The sequence below is a fragment of the Tympanuchus pallidicinctus genome, unplaced genomic scaffold, assembly GCF_026119805.1.
Source record: "Tympanuchus pallidicinctus isolate F22 unplaced genomic scaffold, pur_lepc_1.0 scaffold29, whole genome shotgun sequence".
Lineage (NCBI taxonomy): Eukaryota > Metazoa > Chordata > Aves > Galliformes > Phasianidae > Tympanuchus > Tympanuchus pallidicinctus.
Genome location: NW_026294746.1, coordinates 4,247,449 through 4,267,627, shown reverse-complemented (window position 1 = coordinate 4,267,627; position 20,179 = coordinate 4,247,449). Strand labels below are relative to the sequence as shown.

General features: G+C 53.0%; 2 protein-coding genes across 8 annotated transcripts in view; one reads left to right on the top strand and one right to left on the bottom strand.

Annotated features, from left to right (window-relative positions):
* Positions 1-79: 79 nt before the first annotated feature.
* On the top strand, positions 80-6,168 carry ZBTB17 (zinc finger and BTB domain containing 17). Its single transcript, XM_052692035.1, has 16 exons — positions 80-201; positions 1,801-2,025; positions 2,186-2,395; positions 2,479-2,667; positions 2,746-2,934; positions 3,017-3,145; positions 3,320-3,558; positions 3,636-3,778; positions 3,894-4,194; positions 4,296-4,383; positions 4,619-4,735; positions 4,840-4,960; positions 5,046-5,176; positions 5,257-5,472; positions 5,593-5,682; positions 5,769-6,168. Exons 3-16 carry the CDS (start codon positions 2,188-2,190, stop codon positions 6,056-6,058), a joined length of 2,451 nt encoding a protein of 816 aa, XP_052547995.1. The 5' UTR covers positions 80-201; positions 1,801-2,025; positions 2,186-2,187; the 3' UTR covers positions 6,059-6,168.
* A 665-nt stretch (positions 6,169-6,833) lies between these two features.
* Positions 6,834-20,179, bottom strand: part of SPEN (spen family transcriptional repressor) — a 56,268-nt gene continuing 42,922 nt past the window's right edge. For 3 of the 7 annotated variants that reach the window (XM_052692025.1, XM_052692028.1, XM_052692030.1), the window contains 6 exons: positions 10,318-18,235; positions 9,404-9,817; positions 8,937-9,131; positions 8,591-8,749; positions 8,142-8,267; positions 6,834-7,585 (listed from right to left, as the gene is read on the bottom strand). In XM_052692025.1, the coding sequence (XP_052547985.1) occupies positions 7,499-7,585; positions 8,142-8,267; positions 8,591-8,749; positions 8,937-9,131; positions 9,404-9,817; positions 10,318-18,235 (8,899 nt within the window). In that variant the 3' untranslated portion in view covers positions 6,834-7,498. Of the gene's footprint in view, positions 7,586-7,888; positions 8,268-8,590; positions 8,750-8,936; positions 9,132-9,403; positions 9,818-10,317; positions 18,236-20,179 lie in introns of those variants that run through there. The other 4 variants (XM_052692026.1, XM_052692029.1, XM_052692027.1 and 1 more) reach the window with 3 other exon arrangements.

Sequence of the window (20,179 nt, the reverse complement as noted above, 5' to 3'; positions counted from 1 at the left end):
ACTCGCGTCACGTGACCCGACGGCCACCAGCGCTTCGCGCATGCGCGTCCCCGCCCCGAGCAGGGCGCGCAGGCGCAGTGCCGCATGCGGTGGGCGGGAAGGGGCGACGCCGCTTCCGCCCGGTGCCAAGATGGCGGCGCCCTTTGTCTGGGCCGTGTCACGGGCGGTGATCTGAGGCCGCCAGCGGGCCCGGCATGGCAGGTAGGGCCGAGGACGGTGGGGGAAAGCCTGGGAGGCTGGGAGGAGGCTCGCTAGGAGGCTAAGAGACTCTTAGTAGAGGCCTCGGGGCAGGCTTAGGAGGAGGCCTTGGTTTTGGGGTGCAGTCCCCCTTTGCGTTGAACCCAGCTCTGAGGTGAGGCCCTGCGCTGAGTCTGACTGCTGCCCGCCCGGCTCCACAGCTGAGGGCACCTCTGAGCCCCTCAGGAATTTAACAAAAAAAAAAAAAAAAGGGTTTCTCTGCTCCACTGCGTTGCACGAGCCCTTGTTAATAAACGGGAGAGCTGCCAGCCCTCACAGTGAGAACTTCTGGGCGTTGAAGGAGGAAAGAAGGCATAAAACTTTTGCTTTACATCTCCTGTTGCTGAGCACCTCTTGCTCCCTTGGCTTTCCCTCCCTTTCTCCCCCCAGTTTCATACCCTGGGAGCACACTTGTGTGGGCTGCACCCTGGGACTTGGCTGTGGCTCTTGCTGTGTGTGCAGGTGCTCTGGTAGCAGAGCTTTCCATCTCTGTGGTGGATCGGGTAACGAGGGGCTTGTCAGCTGCATCAGGGAGAGATGGGAAGGGAAAGCAGCACCCACGCCCTTCTGACAAGGTGGAATCGGGGGGTGTCTGCTTCTGGCTGCGCGTTGTCTGCATGGAAGTCACAGCACCTCGGTGTGGGGTAGGAAAAAAAGCAGCAAGAAACCGCTGTGGGTTTTGCGCAGCTCTGAAGCAGTGAGTTTTGTAGTTTAAAACAGGGGGTTTGCAGTGCGTTTCTCCTTGGAGGGCTGCGTAGAGTCTTGACTTCAGCACCAGGGAGGGGCAGATTTTGGAGGAGAGCCACAAACTTCTCATTCCTCATAGTGCCTGGTGTGGTGGTTGGCGACCCTGCACATAGCAGAGGGGTTGAAACTAGATGATCATCGTGGTCCTTTTCAACCCAGGCCATTCTGTGATTCTATGGTTCCCAATTCTGTTCCTGAGATCTGTCAGGACATGGTTGCACATGGTTGCAACCAAGGACCACTCCTCTTTTATCATTGCTTTTCAGGCATGGAGCTGAGAGCTCAGGCACAGGGCTTTGATACATCTTCGTGTGTCACAGCACCAATAGGAAAGGGTTTGTGTCCATGTCAGCTGCTTTTTTTAGCAGTCCTGACTGCATTCCTTTTTTTTTTTTCTGCTCCCATCCTATCCTTTTGTGTTTGCATGCGGCTCAGAGCTTTCTAAGTACATAAGGCAGCATTGTTTGTGCTGCTGGGAAAGTGCTCTTTCTCTAGGGAAGCAAAGTTTCCCTTGCAAACTTCAATGAGTCTTAGACATATATATATATCTACACATATATATGAGGGTTTAGATAGATCTTGACGCAAGTATTGCTATTTCTGGCTGTTGATAGATGTGTCTGGGGGCAGGTGATTTGTTGATGTTTGGTTGAAAATCATCCTGTGTTTTGGGACAGGCAGGGGAAGGAGACACAGAGAGCATCTTTGCTCAGAGGAGAGCAAACTTGTGTGGTTCTCCTCAGGGTTCCTTTCCAGCCTCTATCTTTCTGACTTCTCAGCTGAGCAAACGAAGCCCCTAACACCTCCTTCCTGCAGGTTTCTTTTGGCTGCTCCTCTCCAAGGGGTGACTGCTGTCAAGGGAGACCCAAGGCTGCAGAGCAAGGCAGAAGGCCGTCGGGAGCTCATTGCTGCGACCCACTGCAGACAGGAGGAGGCTCCCTCGTCGCACTGCACGCCCGTCCTGTGCTTAGCAGCTGAAGGAGCACGTTTGTGGCTTGCAGCAGCTGCCCCAGTTGAACTGGCCTGCCCAGCCCTGACCGAGTACGTGAGCTCCCACTGCCTGCAGATGTCTGCAGTGCTCCCACCTCCTTCCGTCTGCTGACCTTCCGCTTCTTAGGATTCCTGGCTTCGTGCTCTGCCCCATTCCCGCCCCTTTGGGCTTTTAGCACCACCTCACTACAGCTCTGCTTTCTGCCCACAGCCATGGATTTCCCTCAGCACAGCAGGCAGGTTTTGGAGCAGCTGAACCAGCTGCGGCAGCTGGGCTTGCTGTGCGACTGCACCTTCGTGGTGGATGGCATCAACTTCAAGGCCCACAAAGCCGTGCTGGCGGCATGCAGTGAGTATTTCAGGATGCTCTTTGTGGACCAGAAGGAGGACGTGGTGCACCTCGACATCAGCAACGTGGCAGGTAGGATCCAAGGCTTCTGCAAATCCCACAGCCGGATGGGTGGCACGGGTGGGAGCTCGCAGCCTTTGCTGTGCCTTTTGCAGGGTTGGGGCAGGTTTTGGAGTTCATGTACACGGCCAAGCTGAGCCTGAACCCTGACAATGTGGAAGATGTGCTGGCTGTGGCAGGGTTCCTCCAGATGCGGGAGATCGTCAACGCTTGCAATGCACTCAAATCCCTCACGGTGCTGGCAGAAAGCCCTGTAGAGAGCCGGGAGCTCCTCACTGAGCTCGGTACGTAGCTTTCTTGTTTTGTTTCGCCTCATCCAGCAAGCCGCAGAGGCCTGATGGCACAGTTTTCTTCCTTTGCAGGGGTTGAGAAGGTGATTGTTGAGGGCAAAACAGCGGCAACAGTAACGCAAGGTGATTCTGACAAACCAAAAGATCCTCCCAACCCAGAGGGGAAGGAAGAGGCGCCTGTGGCCGCAGCGACACAGCCCAAGGAGCCAGCAGAGCAACCGGATGCCAAAGAGGGCCCTGCAGAAAGTCAGCAGGCAGGAGGTGAGCTCTGAACTCCCCCCAGATGCCCTGTCCTGCTGCCCATTACTTCTTGAACGTGGCTGAGACTCTCTGCTGCTCGTAGGTGTGGACAGTGCTGCCGAAGCCGGCCCTGCTGCCACATCCCCCAGCCGCCTGCAGCCAGCAGAGAGCGAGGTGGGCAACAGCAGCCCCAGGGAGAAGGGCAGCGATGCTCCCAGCGCTGAGGCAAGAGGTGCGTTGTGGTGAGCACAGCACGGGGACTTTGCTGTTTTCCCTTCCTGGGAGTGGGGCAGGGTCTAAGGTGCGTCAGCTTAAATTTGGGGTTAGAGTTAGGAAGTGCAGATGGGTTTTGTGTCTCTGATGCTGCTCTCGATCCTTCGTGTCCCTGTTTTTTGAATGCATGCAGAGATGGAGCTGGAAGGGAAGGAGAAAGAGGGGGAGGCGATGGCGGAGGAAGAAGAGGAGGCTAAAATTCCCAAGGCAGCACAACCCAAATTAGAAAGCAGAGAAAATGCTGAGGATAACGAATCAGGGAGCACTGACTCCGGACAGGAGAACTCAGGCGAAACGCGGCTGCTGCGTTCGGGTTCTTACAGCGACAGGACCGAGTCGAAAGCCTACGGCTCCGTCACACACAAGTGTGAGGTGAGGGCGGCCGCAGCCACGGCAGGGCTCCCGTTCCTGGGTGCCCCTGGCATCACCGCGCATCTCTCTGCCCGCAGGACTGCGGGAAGGAGTTCACCCACACTGGGAACTTCAAGCGGCACATCCGCATCCACACCGGCGAGAAACCCTTCTCCTGCAGGGAGTGCAATAAAGCCTTCTCAGACCCGGCGGCGTGCAAAGCCCACGAGAAGACGCACAGGTACGGCGACAGCTGCCACCCGGCTCTTGGAGCTGTGACGGCGGCAGCGGAGTCAGAGGTCGGCGGGGACTCGCTGTGCTGCTTCCCTCACCTGCCAGCCCCGCGTGCCTTGCAGCCCGCTGAAGCCCTACGGCTGCGAGGAGTGTGGGAAGAGCTACCGCCTCATCAGCCTGCTGAACCTGCACAAGAAGCGGCACACGGGGGAGGCCAAGTACCGCTGCGACGACTGCGGGAAGCTCTTCACCACCTCGGGCAACCTCAAGAGGCACCAACTGGTGCACAGTGGGGAGAAGCCCTACCAGTGCGACTACTGCGGGCGCTCCTTCTCTGACCCCACCTCCAAAATGCGGCACCTGGAGACCCACGACACCGACAAGGAGCACAAGTGTCCCCACTGTGACAAGAAATTCAACCAGGTGAGCTGGGGCAGGGGCTGGAGCAGTCACGGCTCAGTGCCCACCATGGGGGGCTGCTGGGGATGGTGGGGAGCTCTCTGCATCCCGATGTTTGTCCCCAGGTGGGGAACTTGAAAGCTCACTTGAAGATTCACATTGCGGATGGGCCCCTGAAGTGTCGGGAGTGCGGCAAGCAGTTCACCACCTCAGGTAGCATGGGATGGGGAGCTCCCCGAGCAGGGTATCCACTGTCCGTGGGGAACAGAGAAGGGTTTAAACCTCCGCCTCGCAACCTGGGGCTGCTCCTGAAAGGAGCTGATCTGCGGGACAGAGGTTCCCTCCCATCTCCCCAAGCTGTTGCAGGGTTCCTGCTGCATGCGGCACAGGGAGGGATGGGGGCGCTCCGCTGTCCCCGTGCTGCTGTCTGAGATGCAGCTGCACGCAGGCAACCTGAAGCGGCACCTCCGGATCCACAGCGGGGAGAAGCCCTACGTCTGTGTGCACTGCCAGCGGCAGTTCGCTGACCCTGGGGCGCTGCAGCGGCACGTCCGCATCCACACGGGTAGGAACACAGCTCAGCCTCCACACTGCCTTTCCTTGGAGGGCTGAGGGGGGGGGGTTCCACGTTGATCCCCGTGGGGCTGAGCCCTCCTGCTGCCTCCCCAGGAGAGAAGCCGTGCCAGTGCCTCATCTGTGGGAAGGCGTTCACCCAAGCCAGCTCCCTCATCGCCCACGTGCGCCAGCACACGGGGGAGAAGCCCTATGTCTGCGAGCGCTGTGGCAAGAGGTGAGCATCCTCCGTGGTGCTGTTAGTGCACACCGTGCTGCTGGGCAGTGCCACCACTGTGTCCTCATCCCTGTTTCCCCTTCAGGTTCGTGCAGTCAAGCCAGCTGGCCAACCACATCCGGCACCACGACAACATCCGACCTCACAAGTGCACTGTCTGCAACAAAGCCTTCGTCAACGTGGGTGACCTCTCCAAGCACATCATCATCCACACCGGTGAGTGCCCCCAGTGCTCCCTGCGCTGCCCCGTGTGCCTGAACCCACAATTAACCTCCTGCTTCCCCTCTCGTCCCCAGGGGAGAAGCCGTTCCTCTGTGACAAATGCGGCCGTGGCTTCAACCGGGTGGACAACCTGCGCTCCCACGTCAAGACGGTGCACCAGGGCAAGGCGGGCATGAAGATCCTGGAGCCAGAAGATGGCAGTGAGCTCAACATCGTCACGGTGGCCTCAGACGACATGGTGACGCTGGCCACCGAGGCGCTGGCTGCCACCGCTGTCACACAGCTCACAGGTGAGCCCTGGGCCGTGGCCGCGGGGCACTTTGCTGTGGGTTGGATCCCTCGGGCTGAGTCTTGCCTGGCCTCGTGTCCTCGCGGCGCCCTCAGTATCGCTTCTCTCTCCTTTCTTCCAGTGGTTCCCGTGGCGGCCGCTGTGACGGCAGATGAGACCGAAGCGCTTAAAGCAGAGATCACCAAAGCGGTGAAACAAGTGCAGGAAGCAGGTGAGGAGGGGAGGGGGCCGGCATCGCGCTCACCTGGCTCCCACCCCGCTGCTGCCACATCCCGGGCCTCCCCTCTGCCCTTGCAGACCCCAACACTCAGATCCTTTACGCCTGCGATTCCTGCGGGGAGAAATTCCTGGATGCCAGCAGCCTGGCGCAGCACGTCCGCATCCACACGGCCCAGGCGCTCGTCATGTTCCAGGCCGACACGGACTTTTACCAGCAGTACGGGGCCGCTGCTGCCACCTGGCAGACGGAGCAGGTCATCCCAGCCACCGAGCTGCTTTTCCGTGCCCGCGACAGCCCCCAAGAGGCCCCCGCCGCCCCCCTGGCCCCGGTGCCCCTCGCTGGGGAGGGCCAGGCACCTGCTGAATGAGCCACCCGCACCCCCTCGCCTTTATTTAAAGTCAGCTGCTTGGAAATGGTGTAAAAAGTGTATTTCTGGAAGGAGAGAAAGAGAAGGAATAAATGGCAATATTTTCTAAAGCGTGTGCTGGAGCCCAGTGCCTCACACAGGTGCTGCAGGGGTAGGGAGGGAGGTACTGCAATATGTGCTAAGAGGTGCGGCTGGATGCTCCCCCCTACTCAGGGCTGGGGCAGCACAAGGGGCCCCGAGGCCCCTTCTCCTCTTTTCCTGCTGCTCAGGGGAAAGAGGGCCAGCAAGGGTGTGGAACAATAGAGGCAGACGCGTGGAGCAGCCCTTCCCTGCACCTCGCATCCGTGGGGCTGATGAGGTTGGGGCTGAGGGGTTCACTCTGCCCAGAGGCAGATGGGGATGGGGGCCGGCTCTCCCCATCCAAAAACAGCCCTGCACCAGGGATGACGCCGCCGAGTGCCCAGGGAGCAGCGTGCTGCACCCACTGCAGGCTGCGGGGGGGAAACAGCAAAACCACCCCGACGTGGCTGCGGGTCTGAAGCATTCAGCACAGCAGCTTCCGAACCGACAGAGGCGCAACGGTGCTGGGCTGCATGCGGTGCAGAAGGACGCATGCGGAGGATTTGTTCTCATCCAAGCTGGAAATGCCCGTTTCTACGACGGCGGTGGCTGCAGCTCCCTGCAGCCGAGTGCTTGAACAAGGCTGGCAGGACAGGAGCTGCACTGAGGAAGGCCCTGCCCGCCCCCCGGCGCAGCAGCAGCACAGCGGCGCGAGGTGTTTTGTATTTTTTAATAAAGTTTGTAATCCAATGGACACACAAAACAAAACTGCGCTGAGAAAAACAGTTCCATAAATTAATAAGTGTTAGGGGAGGTGAAGGGAGAAGGGGGTAAAAAGTCTTTGTACAAGTGTATAACACTTCCACAGCTCATGAGACGAGGGAGGGGGGCATGTTTAAATGAAGCGCACTTACAAATGAGTGACAATACAAAGTCTGAGTATGAAAATAAGATTTTCTCTGAAAACACATTTTTGGCACAGATTAAAAAAAAATGTATGTTGTGGGGATTTGATTTTTTTTTTTTTTCTTTTTAAAGTCAGTATTATATATATTTATATATATTATATATATATTTATATATACACACACCCACTGAGTTCTGCATATCCCACCAGGAAGGAAAATAGCTCTCCCTTTTGTTTTGCTTTTTTTTTTTCTCTTTTTTCTTTTTTTTTTTTTCCTCTTTTTTTTTTTCATTTTCAGTGTAAACTGTACATCCCAGATGAAGAGAAGACGGCTGCAGCAGGGGCGGGTGGAGGAGAGGAAGGTTCACATCCAGGAAAAAACAAAACCAACCGAAACGAAACAGAACAACGAAAAAAACCAACAACAACAACAACAAAAGATAATGTGTGAAATGATCCTTGACCCACAGAATTCAGCAGAAGTTCCCAGGTCCTGCGTTTAGTCCACGGCGCGCGTTCGTGTGTGTCAAGACATCCAGAGCGTCACAGCATGTCTCCAACTGTGCAAAGGTCCGAGTCACTAATTTAGTGCAAAGGCAGTTCAGGTTCTTTTTTATTTATTTTCTTTTTGTTAAAAAAAATAGCCGTCCTTTATTTTCCCCAAAAGGAGGCACGGAAACCCAATACCAGTCCGCCTGTTGAGTGCATCAGTTGTCCATAAGCTAAAGCAATATGTAAACATACAAGGTAGCAGAACCACTACCCAGCAACAGTTTGATCGAGGCCTGTTAGGGCAGGAGGCTGGTAGGCTGGCAGCATTTTCTTGTTTCTTTACTTTCTCTCTCTCTGTCTCTCTTTATTTATTTTTAATTTTTTTTGTGATTTTTTATTTTTTGTGTGTCTTTTTGTGGGGGTTTTTTTGTGTTGTTTTTTTTTTTGTTGTTTTTGTTTTTTGGGGTTTTTTTTTGTATTTTTTTTTTGGAGTTTTTTTTTTTTGTTGGTTTTTTTTTTTTTTTTTTTTTTTTTTTTGCTGCAGGGCCTTGGAAAAAAAAAAACAAAACAAAACAAAAAAAAAACAACAAAAAAAGAGTCAGTAAGCAGTTAAACGGCTCATACCGACGCAATGACGATCATCAGGTGAGGAGAGATGTTGGAGATGCTGGCGAGGAGGTCGGGGGCCAGGCGGGACAGGTGGCTTTCTGAGAACTCACAGGGTGGGAAGATCTGCAGAACGTAGGCAGGCTGGTGGGGAGAGAGGGAGTGCAGTGAGACAGCAATGCACTGAGTGAGAATCCCAATCCCCCCCTTCTTGTCTTGAAACCAGTTTCGAAACCAAATGTTCTCAGCTACGGTGAGGAAGAGATGAAAAATGACTTTGCTCTCTTTTCAGCCTAGGGCTGTAAAGAACAAAACCACAGATTGGGGTTCTGCTCTGAGCAGCAGCAGTGGATGGGGGTTGTTTCAGTGATTCAATGAAGGGCCTCAACCACAACCCCGAGTGAAGCAGGTCCATTATCTACACACAGCTTTCGTCTGCAAAGTTACCCCGCTCTCCTTGCCCGTACCTGATTAGAGCCAGGGTTGGGAACGTTGATGATTCCTGCTGCTTGTTTAGCCTGCAGGTAGCTGATGAAAGCAGCCTTCAGTGACTCAGTCTGATTCACAACATCTTCCTGGTCTCGTCCACAAGGCAAGGCCAGGAGCAGGCAGTAATCGCTCTCCACCTGGAAAGAAAATCAACCAAACTCAAGTCAAACGTTCGCTTGGAACAGGCCTGCTGCTGGCCGACTTCAACGCTCTGCTCTCCCAACTGGAAACACCCACTCCTCCCGAGGTGCCAAAGGAAGGAGCTCCCAGAACCTTACAGAAATGCCAACCGAGCGAGGAGAGAGCGAAGGCTGCAGCCCATACCATCATCCTGCGTGCGACGCCCTCCAGCTGCGAGGCCTCGAGCCGCATGCGCTGAGCGATGCGCAGCGGCGGCCCCCCCTCGGGGGCAGGCAGGGAGCGGTGTGCCAGCACGTTGTTTCCAGACACAAAGTGGAGCTGAACGGCGGCCGTGTCGTTTTTTAGAGCCAGGAGGCCCTGCCACACGATCGGGTATTTCTGTAGGGAGAGGGAGAAGAAACCTTAAGACGGATGAAGAAAGTGAACTTGCGAGAAGCGCTTCTCTCTCCTAAAGAGGGGTCTGAATTGCGATGGAAATCCCATCTGAACTGAGTTCTCTCACGCTTCCCTCTAATACTTCCATGGGAGTGTTAGACTCTGGCGCTACACATGGGAGGAGACAGGCAGAACCCATCTCCTGATCGTATCTCTCCCAGCAGGAAGCAAGCAGCATGAGGCTCCTGGCCTGAAGACGACAGCAAGGCGCTTACCGTGAGAAGCTGAACCATATCCACAGGTCTCTGTGACACAGGGTGAGGAGATGGCTCCTGTTTCAGAGCAGCCTGGGGCTCGGGGCGGTTGAGGGGCAGCCCTGGCGGCGCCCCAGGGCCCGAGGTTGTTGGGATGAACAGTGATTGCTTGGGAACTGCCTGAGCTTGGTGCGGTGACGGAAGCTCCTGTTTCATGGAAATGGCAACAGGCGAAGGGTAGGAGGTCTGGCCCGTGTCTGCTTGTGCCCTCTGAAGGTGGACGTGAGGGTCTATCTGTGCTGCATGCCTATTTACAGTGGGGTGGTGGCTCTGTTCGGGTCCCGATGCCGGTGGGCCCTTGGGATCCTGGGAGATCTGGGGAGTCTTGCTGCGTCCGGGCTGGCTGGGGTGCGAGTGTTCACCCTCTGGGAGACCCTGGGAAGCAGGCAATGGGGGAAAAAGGAAAAACTTTAGAGCACGGGCATATCAGAGCTCGCTAATGCACCAACGAGGCCACTGGGACACCATCAGTCTGGAGCAGCCTAAGTTGAACGTGTCTCCATGCTGCTGCAGCAGCCACCTCCGCAGGCCCCGCTCTGCTGCCCAGATTCACAGGGCCACCCTCAGCCCCACCACAGGAGCCCATCTGCCCCGTTCAATATCTTGATGTTGACTGTTCTCCCCAACGCCTCTCTGCCTCTAGAAACCAATGGAAGCTTTGCACCACACATAAAGTTTCCCTACTGTCTGTTAACGGTAAGCAACGTTTAACTTCCACCACCCAAACAAAAACAGCTCTGTGATTTTGGAAACCAAGCTTAAATTGGGCTGGAACAACCCGGAGCTCAGCTCTCGATCGCAAAGAACTGCAGCGAGGCCGCTGTAAGCTCAGAACACTTATGATTTCAGGCAGGAGGAAGGGCCTCACTTCTCACCTGCGATGGGGTCATGCTCCGGGAAGGCAGCCCGATGGGCGACGCTCCGGGGAACTGCGGGTGGCCAAGCTGTGCCGCAGTGTGGTAATTCCTCATGTCGCCATACACCGAGCGGTAGTCGTGGAAGGAGCTGCCCGAGGGGTGCATGATCTGCACGCCGTGCGGCACCACCACCGGCTGCGTCAGGGGCAGGCCAGGGAGCTGGCTGCCGGAAGGGACGCTGAGCAGCCGGGGCTCGCTGTGCGGAGAGTGGGCCATCTTGCCTTCGGAGGACTTTGGTGTCTCTTTGCCAGGCTGCGGGGTCTTGCTAACAGGCGGCGTTTTTCCGGCCCCTTCAGGCGTCCGGGATTGCCTGCTTTCTGAGTGGTGCTCGCCCACGGCAGCCATGTGGGGATGCATGATCATCCGCACGTCCCGCGGCACGTTGTACTGCTCCAGCCTGATGCTGGTGGGGTGCATGCGGTAATCCGGCTGCATCACCAGCACGTCGGGCTGCACGGGGGCCGGCCCCCTGCACACTGTGGTGTGGTGGTAGTGCATCTCCTCCTCGGGGGGATGCTGAGAGGACAGAGGGGGCATGACGATATCGCGTATCGGCGCTGGTTGGGGCGTGCTGGATCGCTGAGGTTTCATTTCTATCTGAGGCTGCAGAGCAGCTCTGGGGGAGTGGAGCGCTTCGGGGCGGATGCTATAAGAAATTCCGGAGAGGGGAGGAGTGTTCATCCTCACCTCCCCTTGGGACAGGTGGCCCAGGGACACAGTCTGTGTGACGCTGTGCGGGGGCATGATGACGGACTGCTCGGGGTGCATGCTGGAGATGTACTGAGGCACGGGGATCCCCGGTGCCAGCATGACCGGGGTGCTGCTCGACAAAGCTGGCGATGACGTGCTGCCGGGATGACACGTGCGTGGGAACGGTGACGGCGAGTGCCCGCTGGTCCGCGGCGAGTGTGGCTCCTGTTTGGTGACCGCCAGGTGGGAAATTGCCCGGTCGGTTGGGGTGCTGGGCCCCGAGCTGACGTGGTTTGCTTCCGAATGCATCTTCCCAGAAAGGGAAGGGTGGTGAGGACTGACCCCAGGACTCAGGTTGGAAGGCTGCAGAGTCTTGGTCTCCACTTTCAGAGCCGCCGGATCGGGCAGTTTTTTGTTCACAACAAGCACGGGAGGAGTGTTGACAGTCTGTGGGAGAACCTTGCCAGGCTGAGAGGCCGCAGGCTGGGCAGGCAGGTGGGCTGAGTCGGACTTCTCCAACGCAACGCGCTCCTGTTTGACAGAGGAGATCACGGGAGACATATTGTATGGCTGCGTTCCCAGAACCAAAGGAGAATGGGTGGAAACAGTCCCGTAGCCTGTGGAGGTCTGAGAGCCTTTTGGCGTCGGCTGCGACGGTGTGATAGGTTCCTGTTTGATCTGAGACTTAGACACGGACTGCTGGAATTCAATGTCAACGGCACTGGCCGGGGGGATCTGACTGATCTTAGCACTGATTCGCTGCGGGCCTTCCGTCTTCTGTCCCGAGTAACTCAGCAGCACAACGCCTTCCGACGTGTTCACCCGCAGCCCGGGGCTGGAGCCAGTCTCTACAGGCCGATCCTCAATGATGGACATGGATCCTGGATGAAACCTACTGTTGTCATTTGCGCTTGACCTCTGCTTAAATTTAGGCGACGGGGCATTAACAAGACACGTCTGGGTCTGGGGGGCCTGCTTCACCAAGGTGATCCTCGGAGCCTCCTCCAGGTCGACGCTGTGGGGCATTCTGCTTATGACAGAAGTGGCTTTGGGGGCAATCACGCTACTTATCTTCTCCTTCTCGCTGAAAACAGGCGCTTCGGCCACTGGCGGGTCCAAAGCGTTAGTGATGGGCACGGCCGGCTTCTCCTCCGACACTGGTTTGATGGCCTCTACAACAGGGTGCAGAGGGGCCTCCTCCAAGCGGGGCGCGCTCACCGGCTCCACGTGCGTTGTCGTTACGTGCGTGGAGGTTATGCTCGTTGCCGAGACGTACTTGGGTTCCATGAGTATCTTCCTCAAAGTGCTCGAATTGGTATCGATGTCTGAGGCCTTTGTGTCAGGGGGGAGAGCAGGCGGTGGCGTGGAGCGGGCGCGGGGCTCCTCGTGCCTTACGATCCACTCGGGAACCTTGGCAGCGCCGGAGTGAAGGGGGACGATGGCGGCAGGCACCGCGGCGGGCAGCTTGGCCACGGCTGCTGAAGGAATGGTGGGAACGGCAGCGCTCGGGACACTGGGTGGTGTGATGGGCGTGTTCTCAATGGGCGACCGTATCTTGAAGCTGCTCTGACTCCCCTCGTCGGCAGAAGCCAGCGGGGCTGGCAGGTCCAGAGGAGCGGGTGCAGGGCCTTTGGGAGAGGCACTGCTCTCAGCAGTGGCTTCGGGCACATCCACAATGACGTCTGCAGATGCAGCCTTGCTGCCTTCAGCAGCGCTTGGCTCTACAGACACCTGAGTGGCAGCTTTAGGTTGCTTTTCCTCCTTCAGGGCGTCTTCAGGTTTTGCCTTTATCTCGTTGGCAGGAGGAGACCTGCTCTGTACCCTCTCTGGCTCATAGGCATTGACTTCAGCGACGTCGCCCTTCCTGCCCGTGCTCCTTTTGCGTCTCTGCCTTGTGGCCTTCTGACGGCCCTTTTCCTTCCGTGCAACTTCAGCCTCCTGCAGGGTCTCCGTCTCCTGGGCGGAGTTGGACGACTCGCTGAAGCTGACCTCCGTGTCCTTGCTCTCTGTCTCCACTGCCAGTGGGGCAGAGCTGGCAACCGGCTGCACCGGGGCCTCGACAGCAGCTTCCGCCTCAAGGATGTTGTTCACTGCCTGATCAGTTTCAGGTTCCATTTCCTCCCGAGGAGATGGTAACACCAGTGGCTCAGGTGGGATTTCTGCTTCTGATTCAGTGGGATACGTTGGGGGTGCAGGAAAGCTTTCCGTCTCCCCAGAAATATCATTGATGATGGACCCGATAGCTGCTGCCAGCTCCGTTTCACTGGCCTGATGGGCCGGTTTGTCTCCTTCCTCCTCCTGACGAACCTCATGCACATCTGCTGTCGGCTCCTTGTAGGCAGCGATCGACGGAGGCGTTTCGGTGAGTTTTGCAATATGCTCCACAGCCTGCTCCAGCTCAATCTGCTTTGCTAATTGGGCAGCCTCGGGGGATTGCTTCGGCTCCCGCATCACCTCTTTTTCTGTCTCCTGGAATGAATCTTCAACTTCATTCTTAGCAAAGTGGGGTGGCAGGATGTCCTCCTTCTGTGGGCTTTTGATTTTTGCTGGTGACACTGCCATGGGCTCTGCTTCTTCCTCAGCTGGCCGCAAGGCGCCCTTGACTTCATCGACATTGAGGCGTATTTCTACATTTTTGAGACACACTGATGCTTTATCTACAACAGTTTTGGTATTTTTGTACCTTCCCCTTTTGGATTTCGTAACCTTTTCTGGCACTGGCTTCTTCTCTGTCATCTCAACAGTGGAGATTTCTAGCTGATTTTTCTCCGCATCCACTTCTTTCCTATCACGTTTCTGCTCGCTTGCTGCCAGCTCTTTCTCATTTGCTTTTGCCTTACTGCTGTTGTCACTAACAGTTGGTTCCTGACCACTTCTTTCAGCAGCATCCTCACATTCAGCAGAGGTATCAGCTTTTGGTTCGTTCTTCCCTTTCTTCCCCTGCTGGCCTGTCGCAGCAGACGAGTGACTGTGTGTCAGCTTCTGGGATCGAGGAGACCTCCATCCCTCCACAGGCTTAGGAGCTTCCGCAGCCTCCTTAGCTTCAGTCTCCTCCACGTCTTGTACCGGCTCTGTCTTTATAGGAGAGATGTCCTCCTCCGGCTTACGGCGGGTTTTGGGAGGTCTTCCTCTCCTCGGTGTCGTAGGAACGGCCGTCACCATTTCCTGCGGTTCCTTTTCCCCTCTCTTCCTCGTGGATCTAGTGACCTCCACAAAGTCCTTCACTGGAGACGGACCCTCATTGTCTCCTGTGGTAGCATAGACCGAACGGACATTTCTGCGCCTCGTTCGGCTTATGGGCAAGCTTGGCTCCACGTTTTCTGGCTCTGCGGCAGAACTAGGGGACTTAGCAGCATTCCTTGAAACTTTCTCTGCTTCCACTTTCAATTCAGAAAGTTTCTGCACTTCCCCTCGAGGAGAGCTCGACCTTTTGAGTTTTTCACGATCAATTCTTTCACTCTTCCTTGTGACGGGCTTTTCTGTGACGCTAGCTGCTGCTGACTGTACAGGGGTCTTGGAACGTTTACTCTTGTAAGACTTTTTATCTTTTACAACAACTGGAGGTTCAACTTCCATATCGTTGTCAGAAACAGGAGGCAAGACCTCAGCAGCTGCCTCAGCCTTCTGACCCGCACCAGCATCAGCGCTGGCAGGTGGCAGAGGATTTTCTTCCTTCGGTTCTGCAGCCTCATCACATTTCTGAACTTGTTTCGGTGGAGGCGGAATCAGTTGAGCACTCTCAGGTTCTGGATCTACACTGATGTCCACTTGGGAAAATGAAGCTCCGGGAGTAGGAGGTTTGGTATCCAAGTATGAAGGATGCTCTGCTGCCACTGCATCTTCCTCTGGTGCCACGGCTGCAGGAACGTCTTTACCAGCTTCACTGACTGGTGGGGGTTCAGTTTGCTCAGGTGATTCCACTTTGACAGGAGCAGCAAGTTCAGGAAAAGGTTTTTGTTCCTCTGCTGTAGGAACAGGCTCAGATGGTTTTTCTTCCTTTACAGAAGTTGTTTCCACTATTATTTTTTCTACTACCTTCTCAGAAGCAACTGGTGGTGGTTCCTGTGGTAGGGCAGCAGCAGAGGAGGGACCAGCTACCGAGGAAGTTTTATGTTCTGGTTCTTTACTATCAGGAACTGTTTCTGGTGTTTTAGGCCGACTCTCTTTATCTTCCTGTTTTTCCACTTCTTTTGGTTTCTGATCTTTCTCTTTTTCTTTTTGCTGCATTCGTGTTAGCTCAATAAATCTACTGTGGAAAAGAACAACTGGCTCTTGCACCAAGTCAGCTGCACTGTTAGTCCCATCGGAGGAAGACTGTCTGCCGTACAACCTACCAGAAATGAAGTCAAGATCATCATCCTTTCTCTCTAAGTGCTGCAGGCGTTTGGAGTCCTGTTCAAAGATCGAACTGTGCAAAAAACGAGAAGCAAACAGTTCCTGTCTCTCTTGTTCTTCTTCTTTATGATCTTCTTTCTTATCATCCAGTTTTCCACCTTCTGAATCAGTCCTGATTTTCTTCTTCTTCATATACCAAGACGGAATAGGTCTAGGAGCTGAGTCAACCTTCTCTTTGTCTTTATTATTTCTAAAACTAGCAAATCTTGAATCCCAGTCTAGAAAGGACCAGTTTTCTTCTCTGGAGGAAGACAGGGATTTAGCTCTTTCAAGCAAGGCCTTTGTGTCTGGCGTGATTGTCTTGTCCAATGCGAAAGAATAAAATTTGTTCCGTTCCAAAGAACTCGACAGCCTTTCCTCCCTTTCACGTAATTTCTCTTCTCTGTCCCTCAATAAAAAAGATAACCTGGAACCTTCTAGCAAAGACGAGGCTTTTGGAGAATGGGGTTTGTTTTCACTGTCATCATCCGAATCTGAAGGCACCTCCCCAGGTTCCAGGTCTCGTACAGACCGCTTGCGTATGCCATCTCTTTTCACAATGCTGCTTGGAAAGCTAATATCAACTCTACCAGGTTCCTGCTTTACTTGTGTTTCCCATCTACTTGAGTCATCTTCAGAACTCAGGACAGACAGTTTTATTTTCGCCATTTCTGCCATCTGCTCCCTTCTGCTGGAATCGTAAGGATTGAATTTCAGGGAGTCCTCCCTCACTGTCATGTTGGAATAGGGAAGACCTTTTTCTTCTATTTTAGGTGATTCTTTGGTTTCCTTTAACGGTATGAGCCTTGGAGAATCTAGTGTGTCATCATCTTCATGGAAAGGGAACTGTCTGATGCTGGGTGAACACGACGTCCTTTCAGAGTCTTCACTCACCTGACGGGAACTTCTGTAGTTTCTTTCTCTTTTAGTGCTAATTTCAAAGTCAAACTGGTCAGCCTTTTTCCTTTTACTTGGTGGAGAGTCATCGGTGACGTCTTGCGGAGGTTTTCCCACCTCATGGACCAAGCTCCGTCTTTCATACTCATCTACATCTTTCTTTGGACTGCCAAACTTCTCAGATTTTGCAATCTCCATTTCCAGTTGCTGTTTTAACCTGCGACTTTGCTCCATTTGCTTCCTATAACTTTGCGTGTGGTCAATGTCAATGCCAATTTTCTCCTCCGTTTCAGTTGACTGTGGTTTCTCTTGGCCAAGCTTATGGTCAGGTGTGTCTTCTGGAAGACCAGAGTAATTCTTCTTTGCATCGTCTCTCTCTGTTCCATGATCATCTAGTAACTGTGCTTGTTTGTGCTGGGATTTTACTGGATTCAATTTTTTAGAAGGGAGCTCTTGAATTTCCACTGGCTCGTCAGCTGCCTCAATTAGCCTTGCCTGCAAATCTAGAGAGGGACGCATGCCAATCCCACCAACATTAAGGGTCTCCTGAATTTCTTTGGGACTAGTACCAGGAATAAGTCTTTCCAGTCTCATTTTTTTAGATTCCCTTTTAAGCATCTCCTTCCTCAGGGGCTTTCTCTCCAATTCTCCTTCCCTTAACACTGTAGCTTCTCTAGATGAAGCTGTTGCATCAAGCTGTTTTTTCAAAGCTACACGTGCATCTTCCTCATCTTGGCTGCCTCTTTTTGCTTCCAGTTTTTGCCTGTCAAGCTTCAGATTCGCATCAGCAAAACGTCTTTTACGAGCCTCCAGCTTGTCTAAATCTACCGCATTTGCCCCCTCAGAAGTCTGCTCTGTCTTCAAGTGCTTTTTGGGTTTCAGTTTTCCCTCTTTATCAACCACCTCTATGTGACTGGCAAGGGCTTTCTCTTTTTGTACCTTGGTTCTGACAGGCTCCAGTTTAGACTGATCAGACTTTGTTTGCTCAGCTTGAGATGTTTGTGTTTTCTGTTCAAGAAGCGGGGACTTCATAGTGTCATTATCAAGCTTTGCTCTCAGTTTCTCCAAAGTAGGCTGATCAATAACTTTCCCTTCCTTTTCTTTTACTCGGGTCAGCACTACACAAGGCATCAGCTCTAGACGGTTTTTAGCTGTCCCTTCCTTGTCACCTCTCTCCTTACTCTGTTTACTATTGCCCTTTAATTTTTCAGGGCTGGGCTCTCTCTCATTCTCTTGATCAGTTTCAGAAGACTGAGAGCTGGGTGAATGGATTTTTGCTTTTCGTTTTTGCTTATCTGTTTTCTCCTTTTCTAGTTTTTCCGGCTTCTCCTTTCTCACCAGGCGTTTGTCTTTGTCAGCTCTCTCCTGCTCAAAAGCTCTCTCTTTCTCTGTTTTTTCGTTTTTTGCATAACGTTCTACACGGGCTTTGTCAAGCTTGTCGTATCGTGGAGGAGAGAGAGAGCTGCAACTTCCACTGCGATCCGATGACCTGCTGTAGATCCTCCTCTCTGAATCACTCTGCAGCCTTTCCGATTGGGAGGGAGATGCTCCAGGACTCTGCGGACGCCTGGAGTGCGTGGGACTCTGGCTACGTTCAATCGGCCTCCTCTCGTGATCTCTGTCGCGATCGGATTCAAACCGCTCCCTCTCCCTCTCTCTCTCCCGCTGTCTGTAGCTGTACTCCCTGATGTCTTGCTCATATGGATCACCTCTGTAATCCCGGTACTCGCGTGGGTCATCGTAGTACCGTGGGTCATAGTAGTCTCCTTGGTAAGGATCCCATTCTGCATAAAATTCCCTGCCTCGAGCTGGGTATTCTCGACGAGGATCTTCAGGGTAGGTCCCAGGAGTCCTAACAGTCTCATAGTAAGTACGATCAGGGGCGTATTCGTAAGATCCTCTTCTTTCATCCCTGCTAAAAATACGAAAAAACAGCACCATCAGTTTTCCCTCTCAACCAGTGTGCTGCAGTACCACCTCTGCCATGCAGGTGAACCATTTTACAGCAGTTTATTTGTACGTGTACTAAGGTAACTGCACACAGCTGCATACAGAGATTTAACAACACTAATCAGTACACAGATGATTAAATGCTTTGTTAGCTTCAAATACTGCATGCAGCTAGCAAATCGGTCGTTTAGTGACAGCTCTGCCACGTATCTTTTCGTTAGCATTGTTTTGCCAAATTCAGGTACCTCATAACATTAAGATAAAACCTACCTAGCTCTTGTGGACACACACAGCCACAGTAGAGACCACTCCACCTCACGGAGCAGAGACAGTCCCTACCAACCTCTGAAAACATGAGTCAAGTCAAAATTCAAGGCTGGATTGTCTCCATTTCTAAGCAGTGAAGAGGTAATATCGTTCTTTAGAAATCCTAGGCCCTTTAAATGAACTTTTAATTCCAAAATTAGCTCTTTTGCTGTGACATGCTGACACTGCCTATTTGAACACCAAAGTATCAGCCCACTTGTAAGAGCAGGCAAATTCTTAGGAAGCACTCAGCAAAGTCAAGCAGCTAGCATTATCATCTTGATAACCCTCAACTGCAAAAAGAAGCAATTCCTAACAGTGACTGTGACTGTCTGGCAGAGGGGTAGGATACAGGCATGGCACAGAGCTCATGTTCCTATTCTCCACTACAGAGTGTTTTGCACACCCTATTTTACATACAGTAACTTAGCTTTACAGTCTGTGTTTTATTCTGAAAGTCAGTAGCTTCCTCATTGTAAGAAATGTACAAAATAAAAATCATCAAATAACAAAACACACAGGGCTTAACACGGAAGACAAAAACCCAACCACCTCACTCTGCAAGCAACAGTGGGTGCTGTGAGAGGCAGCTGTAGGTAAACACATAGGAAGAAGGAAGTTGCCATGTTTGTTAACTTTCCATTTTAATCAACAAATACAAAACCAGACACAAAATGCACCATTTGTATTCAGTAACAATTTACTAAGAGGAAGAAATAGAGGGATTGGCTACTCCACACACCAAAGCAGTCTCATCCATTTCTAAATAATTTATGAACCATTAGGATGCTCGAGGATAAATGGCCTTTCTCCTGCAGCACACACTGCTCCACCTGCACTCTGCCCCAAAGTCATCACTCCTTCAGAGCTTTAACAGCAAGAAATCTTTGGCAGCTTTGAACAGTCTGTGATATTACACAATTCAACCTCACACAACGATATTCCAGAGACAACCCAGCCTCCAGCCTCCTACTCAAGAAATCCCATTTGTAATTTCACAGACTGCAGAACTGGATATGCTCACGTTCACGCGGGTCTATGGTGGGTGAAACACCACATGATGTGGGTTTGTAATGGTTGTAAAGAAAGCTTCCAGATTTTCTGAAGCCATCTGGTTTTGCAAAGATCTGAGATTTATGATGCACTGACCTGGTGAGATTATTCCCTATGTTGTATCAATGCAACTTCTGTGAAGTTAAAAAACACGCTTTGGTTTGAATCCTATTTAGACTGAATACAATTAAAACCTAAGGGAATCTGGCTGGTGCAATTCTCAGCAACATTGCCAGAGTCAGTGAAGTGCCAGAAGGAGCCTGGGAGACCAGAAGATGCAGAATTACAAGACACACTGCAGAGCTCGTTCAATCACTCCATGATTCATTACTCCTAAGTATCTAGTAATGACAATGCGAGCGTAATGACAGAAATGGAAAAACAAGTCTAACATGTACCCAACTATCAAGCTGTTCCAGGAATAAATGTGCAGCTCAGAATTATTTCACACTGAAGACAAGCCCAAGCTGACTTCTGTGCATTAAAAGACATCTGAAAATGCACTACTCTTTCCTCAGTTTGGTGTAGCTCAGAGAAAATGACTACTGAC

Bases quoted from the DNA above. Each gene is read 5' to 3' on its own strand.
- ZBTB17 (XM_052692035.1), top strand. From the start codon at position 2,188: ATGGATTTCCCTCAGCACAGCAGGCAGGTTTTGGAGCAGCTGAACCAG. The intron at 2,396-2,478 runs GTAGGATCCAAG...TGCCTTTTGCAG, and splicing joins CGACATCAGCAACGTGGCAG to GGTTGGGGCAGGTTTTGGAG. The intron at 2,668-2,745 runs GTACGTAGCTTT...CTTCCTTTGCAG, and splicing joins GGAGCTCCTCACTGAGCTCG to GGGTTGAGAAGGTGATTGTT.